The 22,074-nt window shown below is 35.7% G+C and overlaps 1 protein-coding gene across 4 annotated transcripts in view; it reads left to right on the forward strand.

Annotated features, from left to right (window-relative positions):
• Positions 1–12,763: 12,763 nt before the first annotated feature.
• LOC123551258 (70 kDa neurofilament protein-like) overlaps positions 12,764–22,074 on the forward strand; it is a 44,757-nt gene continuing 35,446 nt past the window's right edge. Inside the window, exons 1-2 of one of the 4 annotated variants that reach the window (XM_053525025.1) lie at positions 12,764–12,832; positions 13,170–13,762. In XM_053525025.1, coding sequence (XP_053381000.1) covers positions 13,209–13,762 — 554 coding nt within the window. In that variant the 5' untranslated portion in view covers positions 12,764–12,832; positions 13,170–13,208. Of the gene's footprint in view, positions 12,833–12,862; positions 13,007–13,073; positions 13,763–22,074 lie in introns of those variants that run through there. The other 3 variants (XM_053525024.1, XM_053525026.1, XM_053525027.1) reach the window with 3 other exon arrangements.

Consider the following 22,074-nt stretch of genomic DNA (forward strand, 5'->3'; position numbering starts at 1 on the left):
CGAAATTCTTATACAAGTATTTGGTAGGTCTTAATTATGGAGTATAATTTCAAGAAACACAAGACAGTTATTTTATGTACAAAAATGTACCTTTTTTATGTCTTAGAATGATTTTGATTTTTGCTAAAATAACGTTTCAGCTCATAAGTCCCTTCAAGTCGATTCTTAATACATTGTTTTCCAAGATATCAAATTTTCAAAGGAAACCTTAACAATATGGTTATTAAGCTGTCATATCCAAGCGCATTGAAACCCTAACATAAAGTTTCCCTGTCATTCCCACTGTGTCTGTTGAGTACAGTAGGGAAAACGCTGCCTTACAGAAGTTCTTGTATTGTCTACAAAACAATTTGAGAGAGTACCGCGATATAATCATACCTCTGCTCGGACAAAGCTTAATTACAGTAAAATACCAGTTATAATGACAAGAAAATTATAAATAAGGTCAACCCTGGCAAGAAGTTATATTGCTTATCTTTTTGACATTTATTTACAAAATTGGTATTTGTGTTCTTTTTACAACATTCAAATAATCATATAAATGCAAAGGTTGATGTGACAACAGAATACAGACAACGCGTTTCAAAATATGTAGTTCCTGCTAAAATATGGTCTACCAATCATGCAAGTGGTCGGAACTTGAAAAACATTAGATCTATTTGTGTATAATTATAATCGTCTACAAAAATGCTATCAGATATTACAAACTCTAATTACTTGTGAGTAAAGTCCCAAATCACTTTCTGCAACTAAGGAATATTCTCTCTTTTTTTATTCACTCCTTTTTCTTTATGTTTCACCAGAAAAAAAAATGTAATGTAAAGGTTTTAAATACTACAGTACTGTACACTTTGCTTACCAAAGAAAAATATATGGATGAAAAGGAGACGTAATGTGCAGTCATTTTCTGCGTGGGGTCCTAAATTGATACTTCCCTGCATGTAATTTCTTGAACATGTTGATCACTTTAACACAATACTAAGGAATCGTGGCATTGATCCTATGGAAGGGAATCTCCGCCAGGACATGCATGCTGCTAAATGAAATTGCTATGTTATTTACTTACATATGCGTTCTGCAACATTGCAACTGCATTTTAGGGGATCTCCGCCAGGACATGCATGCTGCTAAATGACAAATGCATGTTGCCTTGAGTTATTCGTTTTAAACTAAATGCAACATCCATGCGTCTTTGTGTTACCTTCCATCCGTTAGTGGCACATACCTTGCATCTTTCGTCACTGCATGTATGTAAAACGCATATTCGTGCGTGTAAATGGCATATGCTTCCATTCTGTGGCATATTAAAATGTTTATGTGAACACGTTCTAAGTGTTTTGTACGTTTTACTTTCTGAAATTGATTAAATCGTTCCTCCATTATATAAAACTAACACATGCATGTTAACATTTAGTTGTTGCCCGTTGTTTTTTGTTTTTGATATATAGGTCACTGTTGTAGACCTTTTCTATGTAGGTCCCTACTTTAAATTCACGGATTCTAAATATTGCAATGATTGAAATTTATGCAAGGCGAAAACAGAGCTAAGTAAGCACTAAGCAGCACGAAGTTAATCAAATGCGACTTAACATTTGTAATATGAAATTCGTAGAAAGCTGGGAACCAGAATTTCCGGCAGTTTCCGTAAAATCAGTGAACCATGAACGGTGTTTTAGTAAAAAAAGTACCCAACGAATTTGCCTCCAAAAAACCGTACTGGTCAAAGCTTTCAGTAAATACATAACAGATTCAGGGAGATTTGATTAATGTAAATTGAACAACTTCCCTCAAATTAAAATTAAGTCAAAATACTAGAAGACATTTTTGTATAAAGCAACAGAGAATAAGCACAATAAGAGTAACAGTAACCAGAGATGACAACGATACAGCACCAGGGGCGTTGGGACGATTTGAGCATTGGGGCGGCGGAGGTGGGTGGGTGGGTTTGGGAGGGGGGTACCCCTCCCATCTCCCTCCAATGAACGGGGTCACAGTTGGCCCTGTGAAAATGTTGCATATAACTAGAATAAATAGTGCAATCTGGCGACTTCTTGGACTGCTCAGTAGCTGTTGAACATATTCGTTTCTTTTCGAGTTTTCACCCCTATTTTCAGTTTACTGTGTTCAAACACTGAAATGGCGGTACTATGTCAGATACGGACAATGTATTGCCAGGGTAGAACCAATACTGTCTAAGTAGGGGATCGAGCAGAAGACTCATATCATAGTGAATCCATGGAAATATGCTGAAACAATTGAGGGTTGAATAAATGGAGTTCAGGGTTCTTTTTACCGAATGATCGCTTTGGAAACGCAAAATGGTGTGGTTAATTGGGTTTTTCCGTTTTTATATTGAAGCTGTAATACTTGTTAATGTAACTAGATCTGTAAAATCAATGAGGATTTTTCTACATTTGATGCGTAGATTCATTATGACTGGTTTCTTTGATATTTCAAACAAATTGTTTAAGTGTCCAAAATATTTAATTTTATAAATTTTATGAAAAGACATCTAAAGATGCCGATTTGCGTTTGTGTTTTACTCCGTCGGCAGAATTTGAGACACAACATTAATTGCAAGTGTCTATAATCTGTTCGGCAGTATGCAATTAAATACGATTGACTTTCATTAATTAATGTATCGCCTATAACCCGAGTCTGCGGGGTGTGAAAATACAGCAACTTTGGTACAATACACTGTCACCATGGTGATCTAGCAAAGTGTCAGCGATACAAGACTCTGTGTACATATCAGTCGCCGATGCATTTCATGATAAATTGACAAGGGAATGCCGCTGTATTATTCTCATTTTCAAAAAAACACGAGTTCGGCATTTCACCGCTCCTGGAATTATTGGGGCGGCGGTGCCGTCCTGCCGCCCCAGCTCCTACGCCCTTGAGCACAGAAGCGGTCATCGCTACAACAAAGAAAAGTGGAATACGATCTGCACACACACACACAATTCAATGTCTGTTGAAGCCAGTATTTAGGTAAAGGATTTCAGCTGGCTCTCTGTTCAAAAAGCATACAATTTGATTGTGACAATACTGTTAAGAACTTGTCAGGAATAGAAATATTTTCATTGCCGATAACACCGAAACCAACACAAGTACACGGGTAAGTTTAGACTCTCTCACCGTTTAAGCCACGGAAACTACCGAACACGTGAATTTGCTGTCGAGAGTGGTCTCCCGTGTATACTAATTTGCGCTAAATTTTTTGCTTTTTGTTGGTTCCCTGTAATGTTGTAATGCACTACCGTGCTTAAATTTTTGTTGTACTGCAAGTTTAAATATTTATTAAAGCCATGTGTTTTAGTATATTATTTTTGCCGGGAAACTGTAATATAAACAAGAACCAAGTGGTTGCAAACATCACTAATGTTAAATCCAAAAAGCAGTAACAATCAAGTTATGAAAATTTCGGAATATTCACAAGTCACAACGTTGTTAATAGCTCGTTACATTCAGTACCAACAAAGTCAAATACGCGTAAGAAAACATAGAATACAGTTAGTAATAGCATGGGTATACATTTCAATATTGCAGTAAGCAAACAAAAAGGTTGAACGCACTTGTCAATTACATGCAAGAATAACCGATACTCATGAAAGGACTGTTTTCTTAGCATTAAGAAGCATTAAAGATGAATTTCTTGTAAGGCAAATGTAAGAAACTAAAATGCAGTTGCAATGTTGCAGAACGCATATGTAAGTAAATAACATAGCAATGTCATTTAGCAGCATGCATGTCCTGGCGGAGATTCCCTTCCATATGATCCCAGGGGTGATGCTGGGGTGATAGCGATGAAAGGATGTTATGACGCTATGCTATGATGCTACGATGCCAGGATGCTAGGATGATAGGATGACGATTTTAGGATGATCATCATTATCCTATCATCATAACATTCAGCCGGTATGATGAATGGATGAGCACAAAGTAGGACTCCGTACAATACGCATTAACATTTGAGCAAGTTGTTCATCTCTCTGGTACATACTTGATAGCGCAGGAGCACTCTATTGTTATGGTACAATTTGTATGTTAGATGTGTTGCTGTGAAAAATATAAAAGTCATGTTGCTCGAGTTAATATGCACTTTTATTAACTTTGATTTAAAGTGCTGCATTAGTGGATGTGTCAAGTGCACTATCGGTATTTGATAACATAAAGATATTGTACGATGCGGTCGACACAATTAGCAAATTACTCGAATATATAGCATTCTTGTCCATTATGAAATCATGTATTAAGCTCTATTTTTGCAATACGAGCAACAAATTGTCTAATATAATACTCGATTATACAACTTAGACTGACCATTATGGGATGAAATCATGTAGCATTTGACAACATTGCCTTTGTGTGTAACCAAATGTCCACATATTTCCCAATTAATATTTCCGACCCGATATACCACCAGTTAATGCAATAATTCAGCATCATTTACCACACAGAAGTAGATTTTTAGTACAAATATTTTGATAACGAGATGGTCCATTTGGAGCACTTAATCACCAAAAGATGTGAAATCATTTAAATTCGCTGGCATGAAAAAGGACTGTTTCGCGCGGGCTTTAATTCGCGCATTTTCAATTTATAAATGAAAAAATAAAATTAAAAAAAAAAATAATAATAATAGCGCGGTCTTGAATTCGCGCATCGGTCCTAGCGCGAAATACGCGAAAATTCGTCCTACGCAAATAAAAATGATTTCACAGCAAATACTATGGTAAGTAAAATTTGTTTTAATTTGGTTGTGAATCATACTGACACAGTGTTGACTTCCAAGTTTTGATGATTATGGCGAAATCACAGCCCCTGTGGCCCTTATGCAGACAGGGGTGTCAGCCTGGATAGAATCAACAACCTTCGGTGCCTGCTTTAGAATACAATAAATCGCCAGCATAATACGAATATATAAATATGGTAAATAAGAGATATGGTAGCAGACGTACACTTGTATGCATTTGTTATCTTATTTATAAGGGATTATTAGGCTATTCTGAAGAAAGACAGGACTTCTGCTGTATTACACCAGATTGCATTGACCGGAAATGCAATTACATCTTGAGAACTAAAAACATCCCTAACCAATCTCTCATTAACTATTTTTAATTTTATTGTCCAATCCGTGATTACAATGATACTGTACAGCTAGCCGTAGTCCTGATCTGTGACTCTAATTACCTCCCCTGACTGCCCGTGCACAATATCAGACTGATATGAAATGAAAGTGATAATTAAGCCACGAGTTGGACTAAGCTAGCCGTGTTGTCCTCATTGTAACTGTAATTGTAATTAGAATACCTTAATTGCACGTGTATTGGCATGTACCTAATCCTTCAATGTACATTAGATCTGTTCAGTTTATATTGAAGCATACAGTATCAGAACAATGCCCGTTCGATAAATTTCAAGGTTTCAACTTAACTCATGAATAATCTATACAGAAGAATAAAAGTCGCGGTTGGAAAAAGCAGACGATTAATTGAAGCTTTCATAAAGTACGATATTATCGATTGATTGAGGTCGGCTTCCAACAGAATATATTGCAGCCAAGGAACTGTGTATCGATTGAGACAGCGTTAGGAGAATTGTTATACATATATAAACATATATATGTACATATATGTGCGGATCAATGTCTTTTTGACACTGTTTATGAGTGTGTGTTTCCGTGACTCTTTTTATACGGTGATATTAGTCTAAACATCCATCTCTTTGATACTGTGTTATAAGGACACGCATTCTTGTCTCTTTGATACTGTGTTATTAGGACACGCATTCATGTCTCTTTGATACTGTGTTAATATAGGACACGAATTCATTAGGACACGCATTCTTGTCTCTTTGATACTGTGTTATTAGGACACGCATTCATGTCTCTTTGATACTGTGTTATTATAGGACACGCATTCATGTCTCTTTGATACTGTGTTATTAGGACACGCATTCATGTCTCTTTGATACTGTGTTACTAGGACACGCATTCTTGTCTCTTTGATAATTTGTTATTAAGACACGCATTCATGTCTCTTTGATACTGTGTTATTAGGACACGCATTCATGTCGCCTTGATAATGTGTTATTAGGACACGCATTCATGCCTCTTTGATACTGTGTTAGTAGGGCACGCATTCATGTCTCTTTGATACTGTGTTATTAGGACACGCCTTCATGTCTCTTTGATAATGTGTTATTATAGGACACGCATTCATGTCTTTTTGATACTGTATTATTAGGGCACGCATTCATGTCGCTTTGATACTGTGTGATAAGAATGCATGTACACGTGTCTTTGATACTGTGTTATTAGTGTACTCATCCATGTCCATTTTATACTGCGTAATTAATGTACCCATTCATTCCTTTTTGATACTGTGTTATTGGTATACACATGCATGACTCTTTGATACTGCGTTATTGGTAGACACATGCATGATCCTTTGGTACTGCGTTATTGGTAGACACATGCATGATCCTTTGATACTGCGTTATTGGTATACACATGCATGACTCTTTGATACTGCGTTATTGGTGTACATTTGCATGACTCTTTGATACTGCGTTATTGGTAGACACATGCATGATCCTTTGATACTGCGTTATTGGTATACACACGCATGACTCTTTGATACTGCGTTATTGGTATACATTTGCATGACTCTTTGATATTGTGTTATTGGTATACACATGCATGACTCTTTGATACTGCGTTATTGGTATACACACGCATGACTCTTTGGTACTGCGTTATTGGTACACACACACAAGACTCTTTGATACTGCGTTATTGGTATACACATACATGACTCTTAGATACTGCGTTATTGGTATGTACATACATGACCCTTTGATACTGCGTTATTGGTATACACATATATGACACTTTGATACTGCGTTATTGGTATACACAAGCATGACTCTTTGATACTGCGTTATTAGTATACACATGCATGACTCTTTGATACTGGGTTATTGGTATTCACATACGTGACTCTTTGATACTGCGTTATTAGTATACACACGCATGACTCTTTGATACTGTGGTATTAGTTTATGCATCCATTTCTCTTTGGCATTGTCTCATTTGTTGATTTTGTTGACATTGTTTTAATGTACACTGGAAGTGAGTTAGTTTGTTCCCTTAATGTGTTGTCGGGCATGATAGCCTTAGTGCTTCCATGTTTGCTGGTCATTTGCAAGTTAGAATTATTAAACTCCATGTTTTCTTGTGTGTCGAACACTGTTATCTTGTACAAAGAACACCATGTTTCAATAAGCTTTAGGCACTGTGTCATCTGGTCTGACTGACCCCATGCTTTTCGTTTCATTGCCATTTTGGAGTCTTTGCGATGATCTTTAAACACCTATGTGCTTCAGAGTGACGAATGTCATATCATATCTCTTGGACACTGAATTATCAGGTACGATAGACTTATGCTCACATGTCTCTTAGACACTGAGTTATTAGATACGATTGACTGTTTGCGCATATGCCTCTTAGGTAGGAAACGATTTGTTCTTTACTTTAATGTCTCTTAGGCACTGAGTGTCAGATACGATGGACTCGTGCTCACATGTCTCGTAGACATTGTTATTTCATTTTCGATGCACTCTTTTCTTAGATTTCTCTTGGACACTGTTATATCAGGTTCAATGGATTCTATGTTCTCTTGTCTCTTGGACACTGTTATGCCAGTACGATTGCATCTTTGCCCCCATGTAACTAAGACCACGTTATGTCAGGTACGATGTATTCTATGATACCATCCGTCTGAGGCAGTGAGTTATCAGGTTCGGCGGTCTAAATGGTATCATGTTTCTTACACAAAATTATGTCAAGTATGATGGACTTTTTGCTACCCTGCATTTAAGACCCTGTTATGTCAAGTATCATGGACTCTATGTTACCATCTATCTAGGCCACTGACTTATCACGTACGATAGACTCTATGCTACCTTTGTTGTAGACATTTTCATGTCAAGCATTAAAGATACTATGCTTACATGTCTCTTGGACACCGATATGTCTGGTACGATGGACTCTATGTTAATGTGTGTAAGACCTTAGACACTGTTATGTCAAGTACGATGAACTCTGTGCTTTCATGTCTCTTAAATACGGTTATTTCAGGTATAATGGACTCTTTGCCTCCATGTCTCTTTGACACTGTTATGTCATGTATGATGAACGTTTGGCTAACATATGTCTTTGACACTGTTGTCAGGTATGCTAGACAAGATGCTCCTTTGTCTCTTCGACACTGTATGTCAGGTGTGATGGACTCTGTACAACCGTGTCTCTTGAACATTGTTATGTCAGGTATCATGGACTTCTCTGTGCTGCCATGTATCTTATACACTGCGTTATCAGTTATGACGGGAACTGCCCTCATTTCTCTAAGACACTGTTATGTCAGGTACGATGGATTCCACGCTCTATTGTCTCTTGAATATTGTTGTATCAGGTATGATGTACTCTGTCCCATCAAGTCTCTTAGAGATGGACTCTGCACTCATAACTTTTAGACACTGTTATATGTGATGGATTCTACGCTTCAATGTATTTAGGCTCTGTTAGGTCGGGTTTGATCAATATTATGCTTCCATGTATTTGGGAAACTGTTATGTCAGGTACAATAGATTCAAACGTATTATGTCTCTTGGAAACTGAAATGTCAGATACGATAAACTCTGTGATCCCATGTTCACTATGCCCTGTTATGTCTGGTACGATTGACTCTATGTTCCCATTTCGTTTGAACACTACTATGTCAGGAACATTTTATGGTAGGTACGATGGACTTGGACACTGTTATATCAGGTTCCATTAAAAAAAGAAATAAAATTATGCAAATTAATTTCTCATGTCATGCAATAAAACACTTATCGAATGGCTTTGCTGTCTATAGCAAACACAAATACAATTGACACTTGGTCCTTCAAACCTCGGGCAATAGTTTTGACTATGGACCGGTAAGCAATTCAATAAGCGTTTATCATTACAAGTCTGCTTATTTCCGGTCAATATTTTGTGCTATTGACCAGTTTATAGCTCAATACTAAGTTTTGCTGGGTAAAGCTAAATGTTGGAGAAAAAATATTTAAAAGATGTATTTCTGATATAATAAAACACCTATTGAATGGCTTATTACCGGTCAATAGCCAAAACTATTGACAGCAAGCCATTAGATAAGTGTGTAACATTTTAACGTCTTTTATAAAATGAACAGTTTAAGTAATCACTGCATGTAAAAAAGCCACAAACATATAGAGTTTACTGTTATATGTTTTTGCTTATGTGATGAAAAGAGCGATGATGAAATAGTTTCATAGCGCACTTCATTTTGAGCGAATATTCAGATGATATAATTGTGAAATTAAAATTAAATTTCAAAGGCATATCTGGGCAAACACAATGAAACTATTTCACGAAATGAATATATCTTCACCGCAGCGCAAAAAAAGTTGAAAAGTGCATTGAAATAAAGAAGCGTTTATGCGTTTTTGCAAACGAGGTGACGATAAGTGCATCAGATGATCACAGTATTAGTAACAATGATTTATTTGTAACATCAAACGGGCACACAGATATAGACTTAAAATATGGTGGCTAATTTCTTTTTTTTTTTACCGTCCTGGCATATTGGTGCATTTAAAGAGTTGGCGCAACCACGCCAGAATGTCAAATAAGCGCGCCAATACGATAGGTAGGGTATGACAAATAAGGTAAGTGTCATATTGATTGCCAAATTTGTCGTTCTGTCAGGTTTGCGTGTTCCCGCCCTTCAAACGCGCCAACATGCCAATTCGACAAATTTGCGCACCGACACGACAAATATGATATCTGACGTTCTGACGCGCTAGTGTGTTGGCACTCTTTAAACGCGCAAACACGCCAGAACGAAAAGGCAGACATCGGCCACCATACTTAAAAGGAGAACTTGAACCAATTTATAACCTCGTCAGATGTTACGGAACGAATTAGTGAATAAAACCTGTCTATACTTTGAAATTACATAGGACATCTTTTGGCATTACGGTGTAGAAATTTCAGAAATTGCAAAAAATGATAGGGGTCTGCTTTGTATCTGAGTTAGATATATGTCTGGATTACTTTTTTCAGACAGATTACTTAGGAAAGTGATGTCTGCAAACTCTATAAGGATATTCCATGTCACGCAATGTAGTCATATATCTATAAGCATCATCACGAGGGAAAGGTGTAGTATGGTAATTTTAAGACCGCCGAGTTAATTCAGCTCCATAATTTTTTATGATGAAAAGACATTTGAAAAAAAAAGCTTACGCCGTGTTTTAAACAGTCAGCGAATGTCTTATTTCAGTTTTACTTGAAAACAAAGCAACTGTCAAACACGCATAAATGTAGATATATATGTCTTTAAGAGACTTCTCGTGGATACCAAATTGCATCTTCGGCGTTTGAAGACTAAAATGAAGCACTTACATAAACCAATCTCTTCTCAATTATTTCCAGCATGCTGTAAAACTACGCTTATGCAATGAATTAAAAATTGATTCTGCAGGTTTATTTCAATTGTTGTCGTATCATATATGAATCAGAACTTTTCTTAAAAGCAGATTTTAAGGTGACAATCGGCAAATTTCATAATCTCTGTATTATAGGCATACAGACACTAAAGACAGACATACAACCGCATAATGTAGGATTTAAATAGTCTTCAGTTTTGGGGTGGTTTTTTTTTTTTTTGCTCTGTAGAGCTATTTTCTCTATTTTCTTTGCATATTTTTTGCTGAAATTCTATGACAGATCTATGCTTGACATGTAGGTAGAATTTTCATAATGAATTAATAACATGACAGAATTTGTCATGGATACTTAGATCATACACCACCACTACAATTTAGGGTCTCATTTTTGTAGCTGATTTTGCAGTTTGTGTGTTTGACTGAAGATATTTTTCTTGCATCAAACATGACCCCAACTTTTCTTTTCTGTTTTATTCAGCACTGACAATATTCTTCAAAAAAAATGCAAGTTACAGACATTTAAAATGGGTCCTAACGTGTGCTGCAGCCATTGGAAGTATGTCAATTTTATATAGAATAAAGAAAAACAGCTATTTAGTGTGTTGTAACCTTTAAGGTTTATGTCCGAAGAATGCCGAATGGTCTAACGAGAATACGTAAGCACACGGAAATTGCCGAGTGTCATTACGGGTCCACTGCCTTAAAGATGATAAAATCGGGTTCGCACGTGTAATATATTGATTGTCAGCATACAATATTGATCGCTCTGACACTTTTTATTATATTTTTAGCTTACTAAATACGATACTTAACATCACTGTCATGTTGCTTTTTCTGTATTCTGAAAAAGATGTAAAAGAAAAAAAAACGACCGAGGGTATTTTAACTGTGGTATATTTTGCCGCAAAGCCAACCATGCTGACGAACTTGTAATTTGGATATAAACATTAGAAATCAAAATCAAATATAGTTTCAAATCTAAGCTTTTTTTCTGAATATTGCTCCTAAGGGTAAAATGTCTGTGGAGGAATATTTAACAAACTTAGAAAAGGAAATCTTATATTTAACTTTTTAAATTGTCTACTGATCGGTTAGATTAAGCGATTTACACGAATCATACCGTACACAGTTTGACGTGTAAACCCTTAAAATAATACGTAACGTCAACACGAATGACCTGTCCCGTCGCCGGTAACCCTGTCTGCAGATGTAACTCAGTACAAAATTGAAATTTAGCCCACCTTTATGATTGATATGCTACATACAATTGAGAACTTGCTTGTCTTTTTATCATACCTTTTGTTTCATATACTCGTAGCTTTATACTGCCACACCCTTTGTATATATCACTGAATTCTTTGGGCTTAGTACGAACATGGTGATATGTGTTGGCCTCCTGATATTGGCCTTCTTCATATATGTCCTAGACTGGCATCAGTCGTTAGAGTCATTAAATGTAAAGCACCTGGCCATAAAAATCAATCCTCTCTGATACCACTTTCGGGAAAAAAAATACAATATCTCTTGCCTCTGTCTCTAACTGTTGAGATGAGCCTAGAGAGAAAATGTTTTTCTGAAAAAAATATGTGTCAGTATGAAGAAATTTATATTATTACAGATTATTTGATCTCAACAGACTTTGTAAGTCTATATATGTCCCTTTTCAGACGAAAATGCCGTTCCTTTAGAGGTGTTATTTAAGTTTGATGACGGCTTGAACCCAGTGAAAAAAATAGCGTATTGTTTTCGAAATTGTATAATTGTAAGTAAATCTTTAAATATATTAAAAATATTTTCCTAATTAGCGCGTTCCCGGGACTGTACGCTTAATATCTGCATGCGATTTTAAAGTAATGAATTCAGAAGGAACTTTCAAAACAGTTAAATGCCTATCCGCTCATTTTTTAAGAAAACTATTCATTTTTTTTGTTTTTTGCTGTTTAATGAATTGTCATACCGTCTGTGTCAAGGGCGGCAATATAGACGGTGTTGCAAAATTAATGCACCCCATCTAAATGACTCAATAATAATAGAATTCACAAACACGTTATTTTTCTTGTGAACGTTTCGGCTACCTAAGAGGATTGTTTGGCAAAGATAAGTTACTAAGACAGAAATATTTGTCAAACTAATTATTTCTTAATTTATGGCAGTCTGTCCAATACTACCAGTCCGCCTGTTGAATCATGAACTATCGGGGTCACGTGACTACGAAAGCCAATAGGAGCGCTACGGTTGAAATGTCATTAATTGGCCTCCGTATAAAGTATATATAGTGTGTTTGAGGTTGTGTTTTACACACTTATCGAAGGTAGGGTTCTATTAAACCACAAAATATTTATTTTGTAAATTTGCATGCGTATTTGATACATTTACAGTGTAAAGCAAGCTTCTATCGGAAAATAACGTTGTTAAACCATATATGGACTCTAGTTTGTTAAGCTACAGCGCGTTGTTTATGTATTTTTCTTAAGCTTTCTTAAAGGTAATCTTTACTTTACTTTCAGTTTTACAACCTGATATCAGTAGTAAATTTTATAGCTCGAATTACAAGTAAGAAGTATACACTACCTGCTGTGAAAGTTTATTGAATTCGTTACGTTTGGATTTCTGTTTAATTTAACCAGTTTTGGACTTTATTTTTTCAGTGCTTATATTTTCGCAGACCGGAGTCTTAAACATCCGCAATGTCTCAATCAACAATTACGGAAAAAAGGACAGTTATAAGTTCGAGCTCGAGTGGCGGTGGTGGGTACGAGTCCCTGGAGGATATTCCATATAAGTCGAACTTTGGGACTCGAGCCTCTAACATCATTAGCCGATCATCCTTGCCTCTCCGATCCAGCAGCGGTGGCAGTTCTGTCGTGCGCACTGTAGAGTACGGATATGGGTCCCACTTGGGAGGAATCGGACCAGGCGGGTTTGCAAATGTCTCTAACACGGGCGTTTCATCTGTGAAGACCAATAGAGAAAAAGAAAAAAGGGACTTACAGGATCTAAACGAAAGATTTGCGAACTATATTGAAAAAGTGAGATTCCTTGAGGCTCAGAATAGGAAACTGGGTTCAGAGCTGGACGAATTGAGGTCAAAATGGGGCAAGGAGACAAGCCATATCAAGCAAATGTACGAAGCAGAATTGACAGAAGCCCGACGACTCATAGATGACCTGAGCAAGGACAAGGCAGCCCTAGAGATCAAACTGAGCAGCATCTCTGAACAGAATGCAGACCTTAATAGACAGTAAGTGCATATACATATATATTTCATGAATATTTTATGAATTAAGTGTTGCGTTAAAGCTACTGTGTAGTACATATAACATTACCGAATACGTAATTCTCGTTAAGTTCATTCAGTAACCTCGGTCTGCTTATATGCCTCATGCACAAGTTTAATGCATCTTAACATAATGGCTATAATAAGTAAAAAGGCTAGGTTTTGAATACCGAATGCATCGAACTGCATACACTTTCATTGTTTACAAAAAAAAAATCTTATTTTCCTTTATGCCCTAGAAAGCAATCCAATTTGATAGATAAGATGATAGAAACACGCTACACAGGATACATGTATTAAGCTATTTTAACCCGAGGAATACATTTGCATTAAGAGGTGATTTCTATCAGGGTTTAACCTACGTCTCGAAGGTTAGTATATCGCGTGGGATTAGGTTGTCACTGTTCATGCTAGATTTGCAAACCCACCACTTAATTCATAATAAATAATGCACCTGTTTAAAAATATGCAGTGCAATCCTTTTATGTAATGCACAACTGACTGCACCCAGTTTAAAATTTGCATCTGATTAGGAAATATATGTATTTTGTTCGATATTCATATTATTTATTCTCTGATGAAGTCGACCACAGGGAAATATAATAGTACTGTCAGCAAATATTTGAATGCAGACAATAAGCTCCTTAATGAATACTTGGGTCCCGCATTTTGTTTATAAATAACCGCAGCCGGGCATAACGCGTCAGTACTATTTCTGTAAAGGTTTTTTTTTCTTTTTTGTTTTTTGCCCTATCTTTTATCAAGTCGCTTAAAAATCTTATCTACATGCATATTATAGACCTAGTATCGGCAAGGTTTATGTCTAATTGATCATGCATGATTGCACTGACTCGATTTCGAAGCAAAACAAAATGATAAAAAGCCTTTTGTAGACTACACAAATAGAAAAAAAAGATAAATTGCTTACTTGCCACCCTTTTATTTGTCTGAAAGAAATTAGTTTACACTGCAATACAAACAAACTGATCTATGTCATTATTAGACTCTTCAAACTTCATTATAAAGCTTTCTATTCATAAAATATACTGTCATTTATAAGTTCACGATTTCTAAAATGTTATTGTATTTCATGTTGATTATTTCAAATTGCCCGACAAAAAGGTCCAAATTACTTCATTATGAAAGTGAAGCGTAGTTCTGCAACGTTCAAGTCAGCTATATTTATTTTAAGGTTATATATCCCTAATTATTGTACTAAAGTTGAATATGATTTTTATTACTTCGCTGTTTCCTAGAGGTATCAAACGTATAATCTCTTAACCAAAATGGACTGGTCTTTCATTCAATTTGGGCAGTACCACTTATTATTTAAAGGTGTGTTCACTGAAAATTTACTGACCGCAGACCATGATCAGCCTGCACGGATGTGATCTTCGTCTGCACTGGTCGCAAAAGGCGAACTTGTCGCCAGCAGGCTAAAGGTTAAATTTAAGCTTTAACTTGATTAAACATTATTCCTGCTTTAGATATTTTATGTTCTGGGTCCATTTTATTGGCATTCAAAATGAGTCGCTGAAGTAATTATCAAATTAAAGAAACTTATAAATAATAATTACATATGCATCGTTACACAACCAGCTAATTTATATTAGTTCTCTCTTGGGAACCAGGAACCCGTTATAACTATAAATTACAATTTTGCTGGAAGCTTACCAAGTATGGAACCCCGATATTCAGAATTGATATCAATTACTATCGGTTACAATAAGCACTTAGGCGATACCAGTTTGACACTTAATCTATCAGAGTTGCAATGACTTACCATGAGATATACACTAAGTTACATCTAGATTTAATATACAGGAAATATTTGGAGAGAAACACAGACTTCGACGGCGCAACTGGTGTCCGCAGTTCTGAATAATAAATGTTGCGACGCTCACTAATCAATCGAGCCGCGATCGATTCCAGACTTTCCACTTTTTCATCATTCGTGTATGAAGAACGCATTTACAACATCAATCCCATAATACTGTTCAGCTTCCATAAACGTGATGCAATAAAGGCTTGTAACAAGTTGATCAATAGATTAAATCTTTGATCTTCTGTACAGCTCAGTTACTCTGCTTTAAAAAAAATAACGAACAGAAGGAATATCACACCAAAACGAAGAAACAACGCTGCGATCAAAATGTTTTTTGTAATAGTCGGAGTCCCTCGAGCACAACTGCCTTTTGAAATCGGAGAAAGCATTAGTCAAATATCACGTCAGAAATAATTTTCTAAGGAAAGATAATAAGCCTAGCGGACTTTCAGACGTAGGTTTGTTCGTGACTTTCATTATGTGATGTTTTTAAACGGAACTGTCTGTGACTTTGATTAGAAAATTTCGATTTGCGTTTTCAAAAATTATTCTTCCTCGCCTATGCTGGAGATAAGCAATATTTTTACAAAAAGCCACTTTATCGCAGTGTTACCATCACTTTCAATCATTATCTTGATCAAGTGGATTTGGTCTCTGGTTACAGGGCATAAAACACCACCATATATATGTTCTGTTTACTTATAATACTATACATGTGAATCCGCCTGTCATGGTTGTACGTAACAATCACTACTGTGATCATAAAAATCTTGTTATTGATCCAGTGCTAAGATATACCAGGCCTTAATGAATGGAAATAAATAAATAATAACGTATTTAGGAGAATAATGATAATACGTATTTGTCACGGATCGAGTTCATACAGCTACCGGAAACCGTTGACATTAATAGACTGGACTGAATTTGCATATCTACAAGGTATGTTATAAGAAAGAAAACTCGTATATGGAAGTAAAATAGAATACATCGTGAACGATCTTTATTCAGTGGCTTGTATCGATTATTAATGATAAGATTATTTCCTTACTATTACGGTTACTGAGGCCTAGTTCATAGATAGCGAATAAGTTTGCATTTAAAGCGGCGGAGACTGACGAAAAGAAATATAACAAAACAACTTGTTCAGATATTTGTCTGTTATTCCGATACACTCCAGATTTAGTTATGACCTTTAAGATATATGTCAGATCAAAAATTGTTACCGGTATCTGATCTTACAACATGTAACCATCAAAATCAGACGTTAAAATGTCTAGATGGTCATTCCTAGTTTGCTATTACCCTTTACCCTGCTAAATTTCTAAAATGGACTGGTCCATCATTCAATTTTGGCAATACCATTTATTATTTGAAGGGGTGTTCACTGATAATGTACTGACTGAATAGCGAACAGTGCAGACCATGATCAGACTGCACAGATGTGCAGGCTGATCTTGGTCTGCACTGGTCGCAAAGGCAGAATCACTTTCCGACAGCAGAATAAAGGTTAAAACGTCATTGTAATTAATTATAGACCAAGTAGTCTCACATTAAGCAATGCTTTCAATGGAAACAAAAAATACCGGTTCATGCAGCTGCTTTTTAACGTCCGGTATAAAAGTAAACTTTGTTTTCAAATATCCTCTCAAAAGGTGCCATAATATACTTTTATGTTGCACCCTCTTCCATATAATACAGTTTTGTTTCCCAGAAATTATTTCGTCACTTGTGATGGTTTTTGGCTGTTACATTTGGAAATAGTCTGAAAATGAAGGCTCGTAAATGCCATAATGACACCTCTAGTCCCAAGGTTATTGAAAATGCCAGAAATTTAGCAATAAACGTCTGCTTAGTGAATTTCTGGGCCCTTCCTCTGATATACGTACATTATATATCCTTAACATTTTTACCCTCAAAATTGAAATATATAAGTGTAATGCAGTAGGCGTTTCCCATTTGCAAAGTTCTGCGCACTGTCTCCAAAGAGCTTGATATATGTCTTGACTGCCGATATAAAGCAAGTAATATGAGAAATGAAAAAAAAATATATGCAGTTCGTATATAAAAACGTTTATCATTCCGGTGCAAAACACGCAAGAAAAGCTGGGATTGCATATTTTGAGTTACGTCAGTTTACGTTTCCATGGTACCATATATAAATTATCTTATTTAAAGGAACATTGTGCACATTATACGACTAAAACGCATTTAATCATCGTACATGCATTGACATTTGAGGGAAAGGATATCAGTGCATCATGCCAAAAGAAAAAAATGAGTAACTGCCTCTTACATCTTCATTACTTCAAATCCGAAGTTCTGCGATTTTTTTGGAATAAATTTATTCGGAATCGGTTTTTGACAGCAGACGTCCTCCTATGGCTAAGCTTTTTTCTGTTACTGCCGTAACGATTCCGTACACCGTATCACTTGGACCTGGTTATTGTTGTACTGTTCGGCACTATATGTCTGTGCGCATTCTCGTGTCGCATTTGTACTCCTCTTTCATTTCAAATAGATCATAATAACAACTAGGTTACTCTCAAATTTGGAAAATATTTAATTGAATACACTCGTGTAAAATAACTACTTGATTCATGCTGAAATCGAAACATGTAAATTCACTTCTCATCCGCAGTAAGTCACGGGTCCTTTCACAAAAATACTACAGTGTGTTATTATAAAATAAAATGACAAAACGTCTACAGGTATATTCATACCTTCTAGCATACTAATATTGCTTTGATATGCATTGATGGTCGTTTTGACATTTTATATGTCACTTAAAGTGAAATTGTTTAAGTATTATCAGTCCATCCATCTTTTCACTGTGGTAAAGACCTACATTGAAACACAAGAAAAAAGAAACAACAACATAGATATAAAATCGAGATTTACTGGTCCATTTGTAATGTCATCAACAGTATACATGTTCGTTTTTGTTAAGCCAGATACTTCTAATTTTGTTATAACGCGTTTCAATAGCTAACTGGTTTCATGGCAAAATATTTCATGACATTAGTTTTCAAATATTGCAGCATTTTAAAGTATCTGGTATGTTTAAAATACTAATAAAGATACAATTAAATAGAGAAATGTGACAGTCTATCCAAAAGAATTATATTTGCCCGAAGGATACATTGTGCAAATTTCTTAGCTAAAATTAAATAGCGCAGTATCAAGGTATATAAAAATTAACATGTTAAAATATCAACTCCATAATTTGCCTGCAATATTTGAATCCTTTGATAACACCGATTGATCTGTAATAAGATATGTCAGTATAACAGATATGTACATGACAAAGATAATACAAACAGTCATTGAACCAAAACACCACATTGCTGTCAACCTAATGACCATTGTGGCCTATTCAAGTAAGTAGGTTGTCTTACATCAATAAGAAGTTGAAATAAATTGTTTTGACCTTTGTTGATCTGCTCAGATTAATTGATTTTAAACTTGACAAATCTGAGCATAGGCTTAATGGCCTAATTTAAATACACACACAAAACGTCAGTTTGACAAATTACTTAAAACGTTGCGCAACTTTTGACAGAGTACCATTTAAATGTAAGTAAATATTCCAAACTACCTAAAGAATTAAGTAGCCTTATTTTTGTACACTGTAGAAAAATGGCCGAGCTCGACACCACTGAATACTTGTACGTCAGTGAGGTGTTTTGTATATAAGTAATAAGTGATAATTTATTTAAAATGTACACAGAAATGCCACTTTTTGCACAGTGAAAGCATGGGTGGTGACGCATCGGACGGCGTGCATTTGAACATGTTTACGTGCAGAAAGTTCGAAAAAATAACTCCGCAATCAGTCAGTTGTCAAACTGGTGTCTGCTTTTACATGTAAACTATATAACTGCATGCACGTGCTCAGTCGTGCACACGTGCCCGTGCATTTGCATTCTAATAAGTCTTGTTTCGTTGAATGTTATGGACAAGAAAAACAAATAAAAAGCTGCCATAATCAGTTATACATTTTTATCAATTCGTTTGTACACCATACGTGACATTTCTTATCATGCATAAAGGAAAAAATTACAGTGACTATATAAATTTGTTTACGTTGCAAAAATGTTTGCTGCAAAAAAAAATCACTAACGCCATTTCGACAGTCATGAATTACCAAACTTATTTCGTTGACGTAAATAAATGAGCACCATGCCGCTGTACATGTAACTTTTTCACCATCATTTTGCTCCAAGTCATTTCAAGGTCATTAATCTTGGACCTCATTAAGGCGTTGTATGTAACCTTCAAATGGTGGACAACCTCCACACAATGACCGCAGGCTAACTCAGCAGTCAAGCCAGTCATTTCAATTTGTTACTTTTTGGGCGTTGTGTCTGATACATTAACCACGTTTGACGGATCCTAGTTGTTTTTCTTCTCTTTTTTTTGTATAAAACGTATTTTTGAATTGTAACGGAAGAAGAAATGTGGCAATTCCACTCCCAATATAACATTGTGTTTTAAATAACAGACTTTAGGTCGCTCTTCTTTCTCGGGTAGTATGTGATATTATGTGTGAATTAATAACGAAAATAGGAAATGATCTGTATTCACATCCACTATAGATTAAGGGGAAATGGTGCCTTAAAACTTAAAAGCCTTAGCCCAAGTCATGCGCATGCGCTGCCTCAATACCCCGATTTATACTTCACACCTTGACCTTTAAATAGTATGTGCATAGTTGTACTAATGGCCATGGGTACTGATTTTTACCATTCGCTGCTTCGAGATTAGAGGGTATACAGGCGGACTAGTGGATGAAAAATAAAAATCCTTTTAATTATAGTGGCATCGATATTTCACATAATTTACTGAAATGCTTAATTAAAACAGATCGGATTGCGGCTCTTTCTTTGACGACATATAATGCGCAATTTTCATTATATTTTCAAACAAGACCTTTGTATGCCAGCATAGGAAAACACATCAAATTGGTAGGAAATGTCATATTTCTCTCTCCTTTTTCAATGTAATTAATTTTTACTATGGACAAGCTAAGATAATTAAAGTTTCATGTTCACATTATTGATCGGACAATTTGTCACATGTTTTCGCGACTTTACATAGTGTCTATTATAGTTCGCGACTTTACATAGTGTCTATTATAGTAAGACTTAATTCAGTAAAACAGCCTCTTTCTATTTCCTTCGATTGGCTGAGTAATGAAGTGTAGATAAACCAAGGATCTGTGTCTTGACCAGCTTTGTGGCAACGACTAGCTTGAGAAATATACAGGCACATTCTTACTTAAGCAGTCATTCATTTTAATGGCGACAGACATTTGTCGAGGAATTACTAAACTGTTTTTATTGTTTTAAAACTATCTTGAGGCAGTTAAGTGAGGATAGTCACTCATTTATCTCCCAGGTGATATGCGCATTGTGTCAAGCATTCTGAACAGGCATTTATCAGCAGTTTTTATATAAACGGGCACTTTTCAGCCATTCTTAATCTTGTTAAGAAATACAACTGTTTACCGTATTTAAATTATCCTGATTCAGATCGTAAAGTTGCAGTGTGTTTAAAATGGTGGCACCCACTCCGTAACGCTGAATGCAAGTATGACTGCTCCAAAATATTACAAGATATATATTAAAACTGCCAACATGAATTTTCATGCATGTAATATATTCTTCTCAAGGAAACCTACGGGATTGTTTAGGACATTTTAATCACTTTTCATTTTTTTATTTAAATTTCATCAACATATCAATTATGCCCACTAGCGTCAGTACCTTGATAAATGTATCATGTCACTGTTTGTACAGTATTATACGAGTAATGGGCGATCCTTTTCCAAGTCGTCAAGGAGAACATTTATCTCGTGGATCTAAAATAAGTGGTCAATGTCAGGTCTTTAGTAGCCATTATGAAAGGTTCGAACCACTAGAATGGTCCTACACTTAGGTTAATCTTTTAATAACGTTTTGCAAAAGTTCATTCTTTGATATCCAGAAGATATAGTGATGTATAATGCAGCGCTTTCCTTATTTAGAAACAAATACACTTTAATCTGGCGCCATGAACTGCAAATGTTGTTTTGGGAAAGAGCTTCTCTCTCAAAGTATTGATTCTTTCTGTATCAATTTCATTTCTAGTCGACTTGAAGAGTATTTCATTCTCAAAGGATGTTTATTTTTTCGTTCAATCATAAATATCGCTAGCTGTGAGAGATCTTCTGGCAAAATTGGTTAAAACAGTGTGCCATCATTTTTGTTATTTTTATTTAGAAATTAAATTACTATTCGCGTTGCGACTGTTATGTAAATGTGAATTGTCTTGCCTCCATTTTATTGATGTAATTTCATAATCCTAAGCATCTCTCAGACGTTCGCAAACGAACCCTTTCCGTATAATAAACAAGCACGCCTGGAAATTATAAGAATTCGCAATTCAGCAGTTTTTTTCTTTCCTGTTGGAA

This window comes from Mercenaria mercenaria, chromosome 15 (genome assembly GCF_021730395.1).
Source record: "Mercenaria mercenaria strain notata chromosome 15, MADL_Memer_1, whole genome shotgun sequence".
Lineage (NCBI taxonomy): Eukaryota > Metazoa > Mollusca > Bivalvia > Venerida > Veneridae > Mercenaria > Mercenaria mercenaria.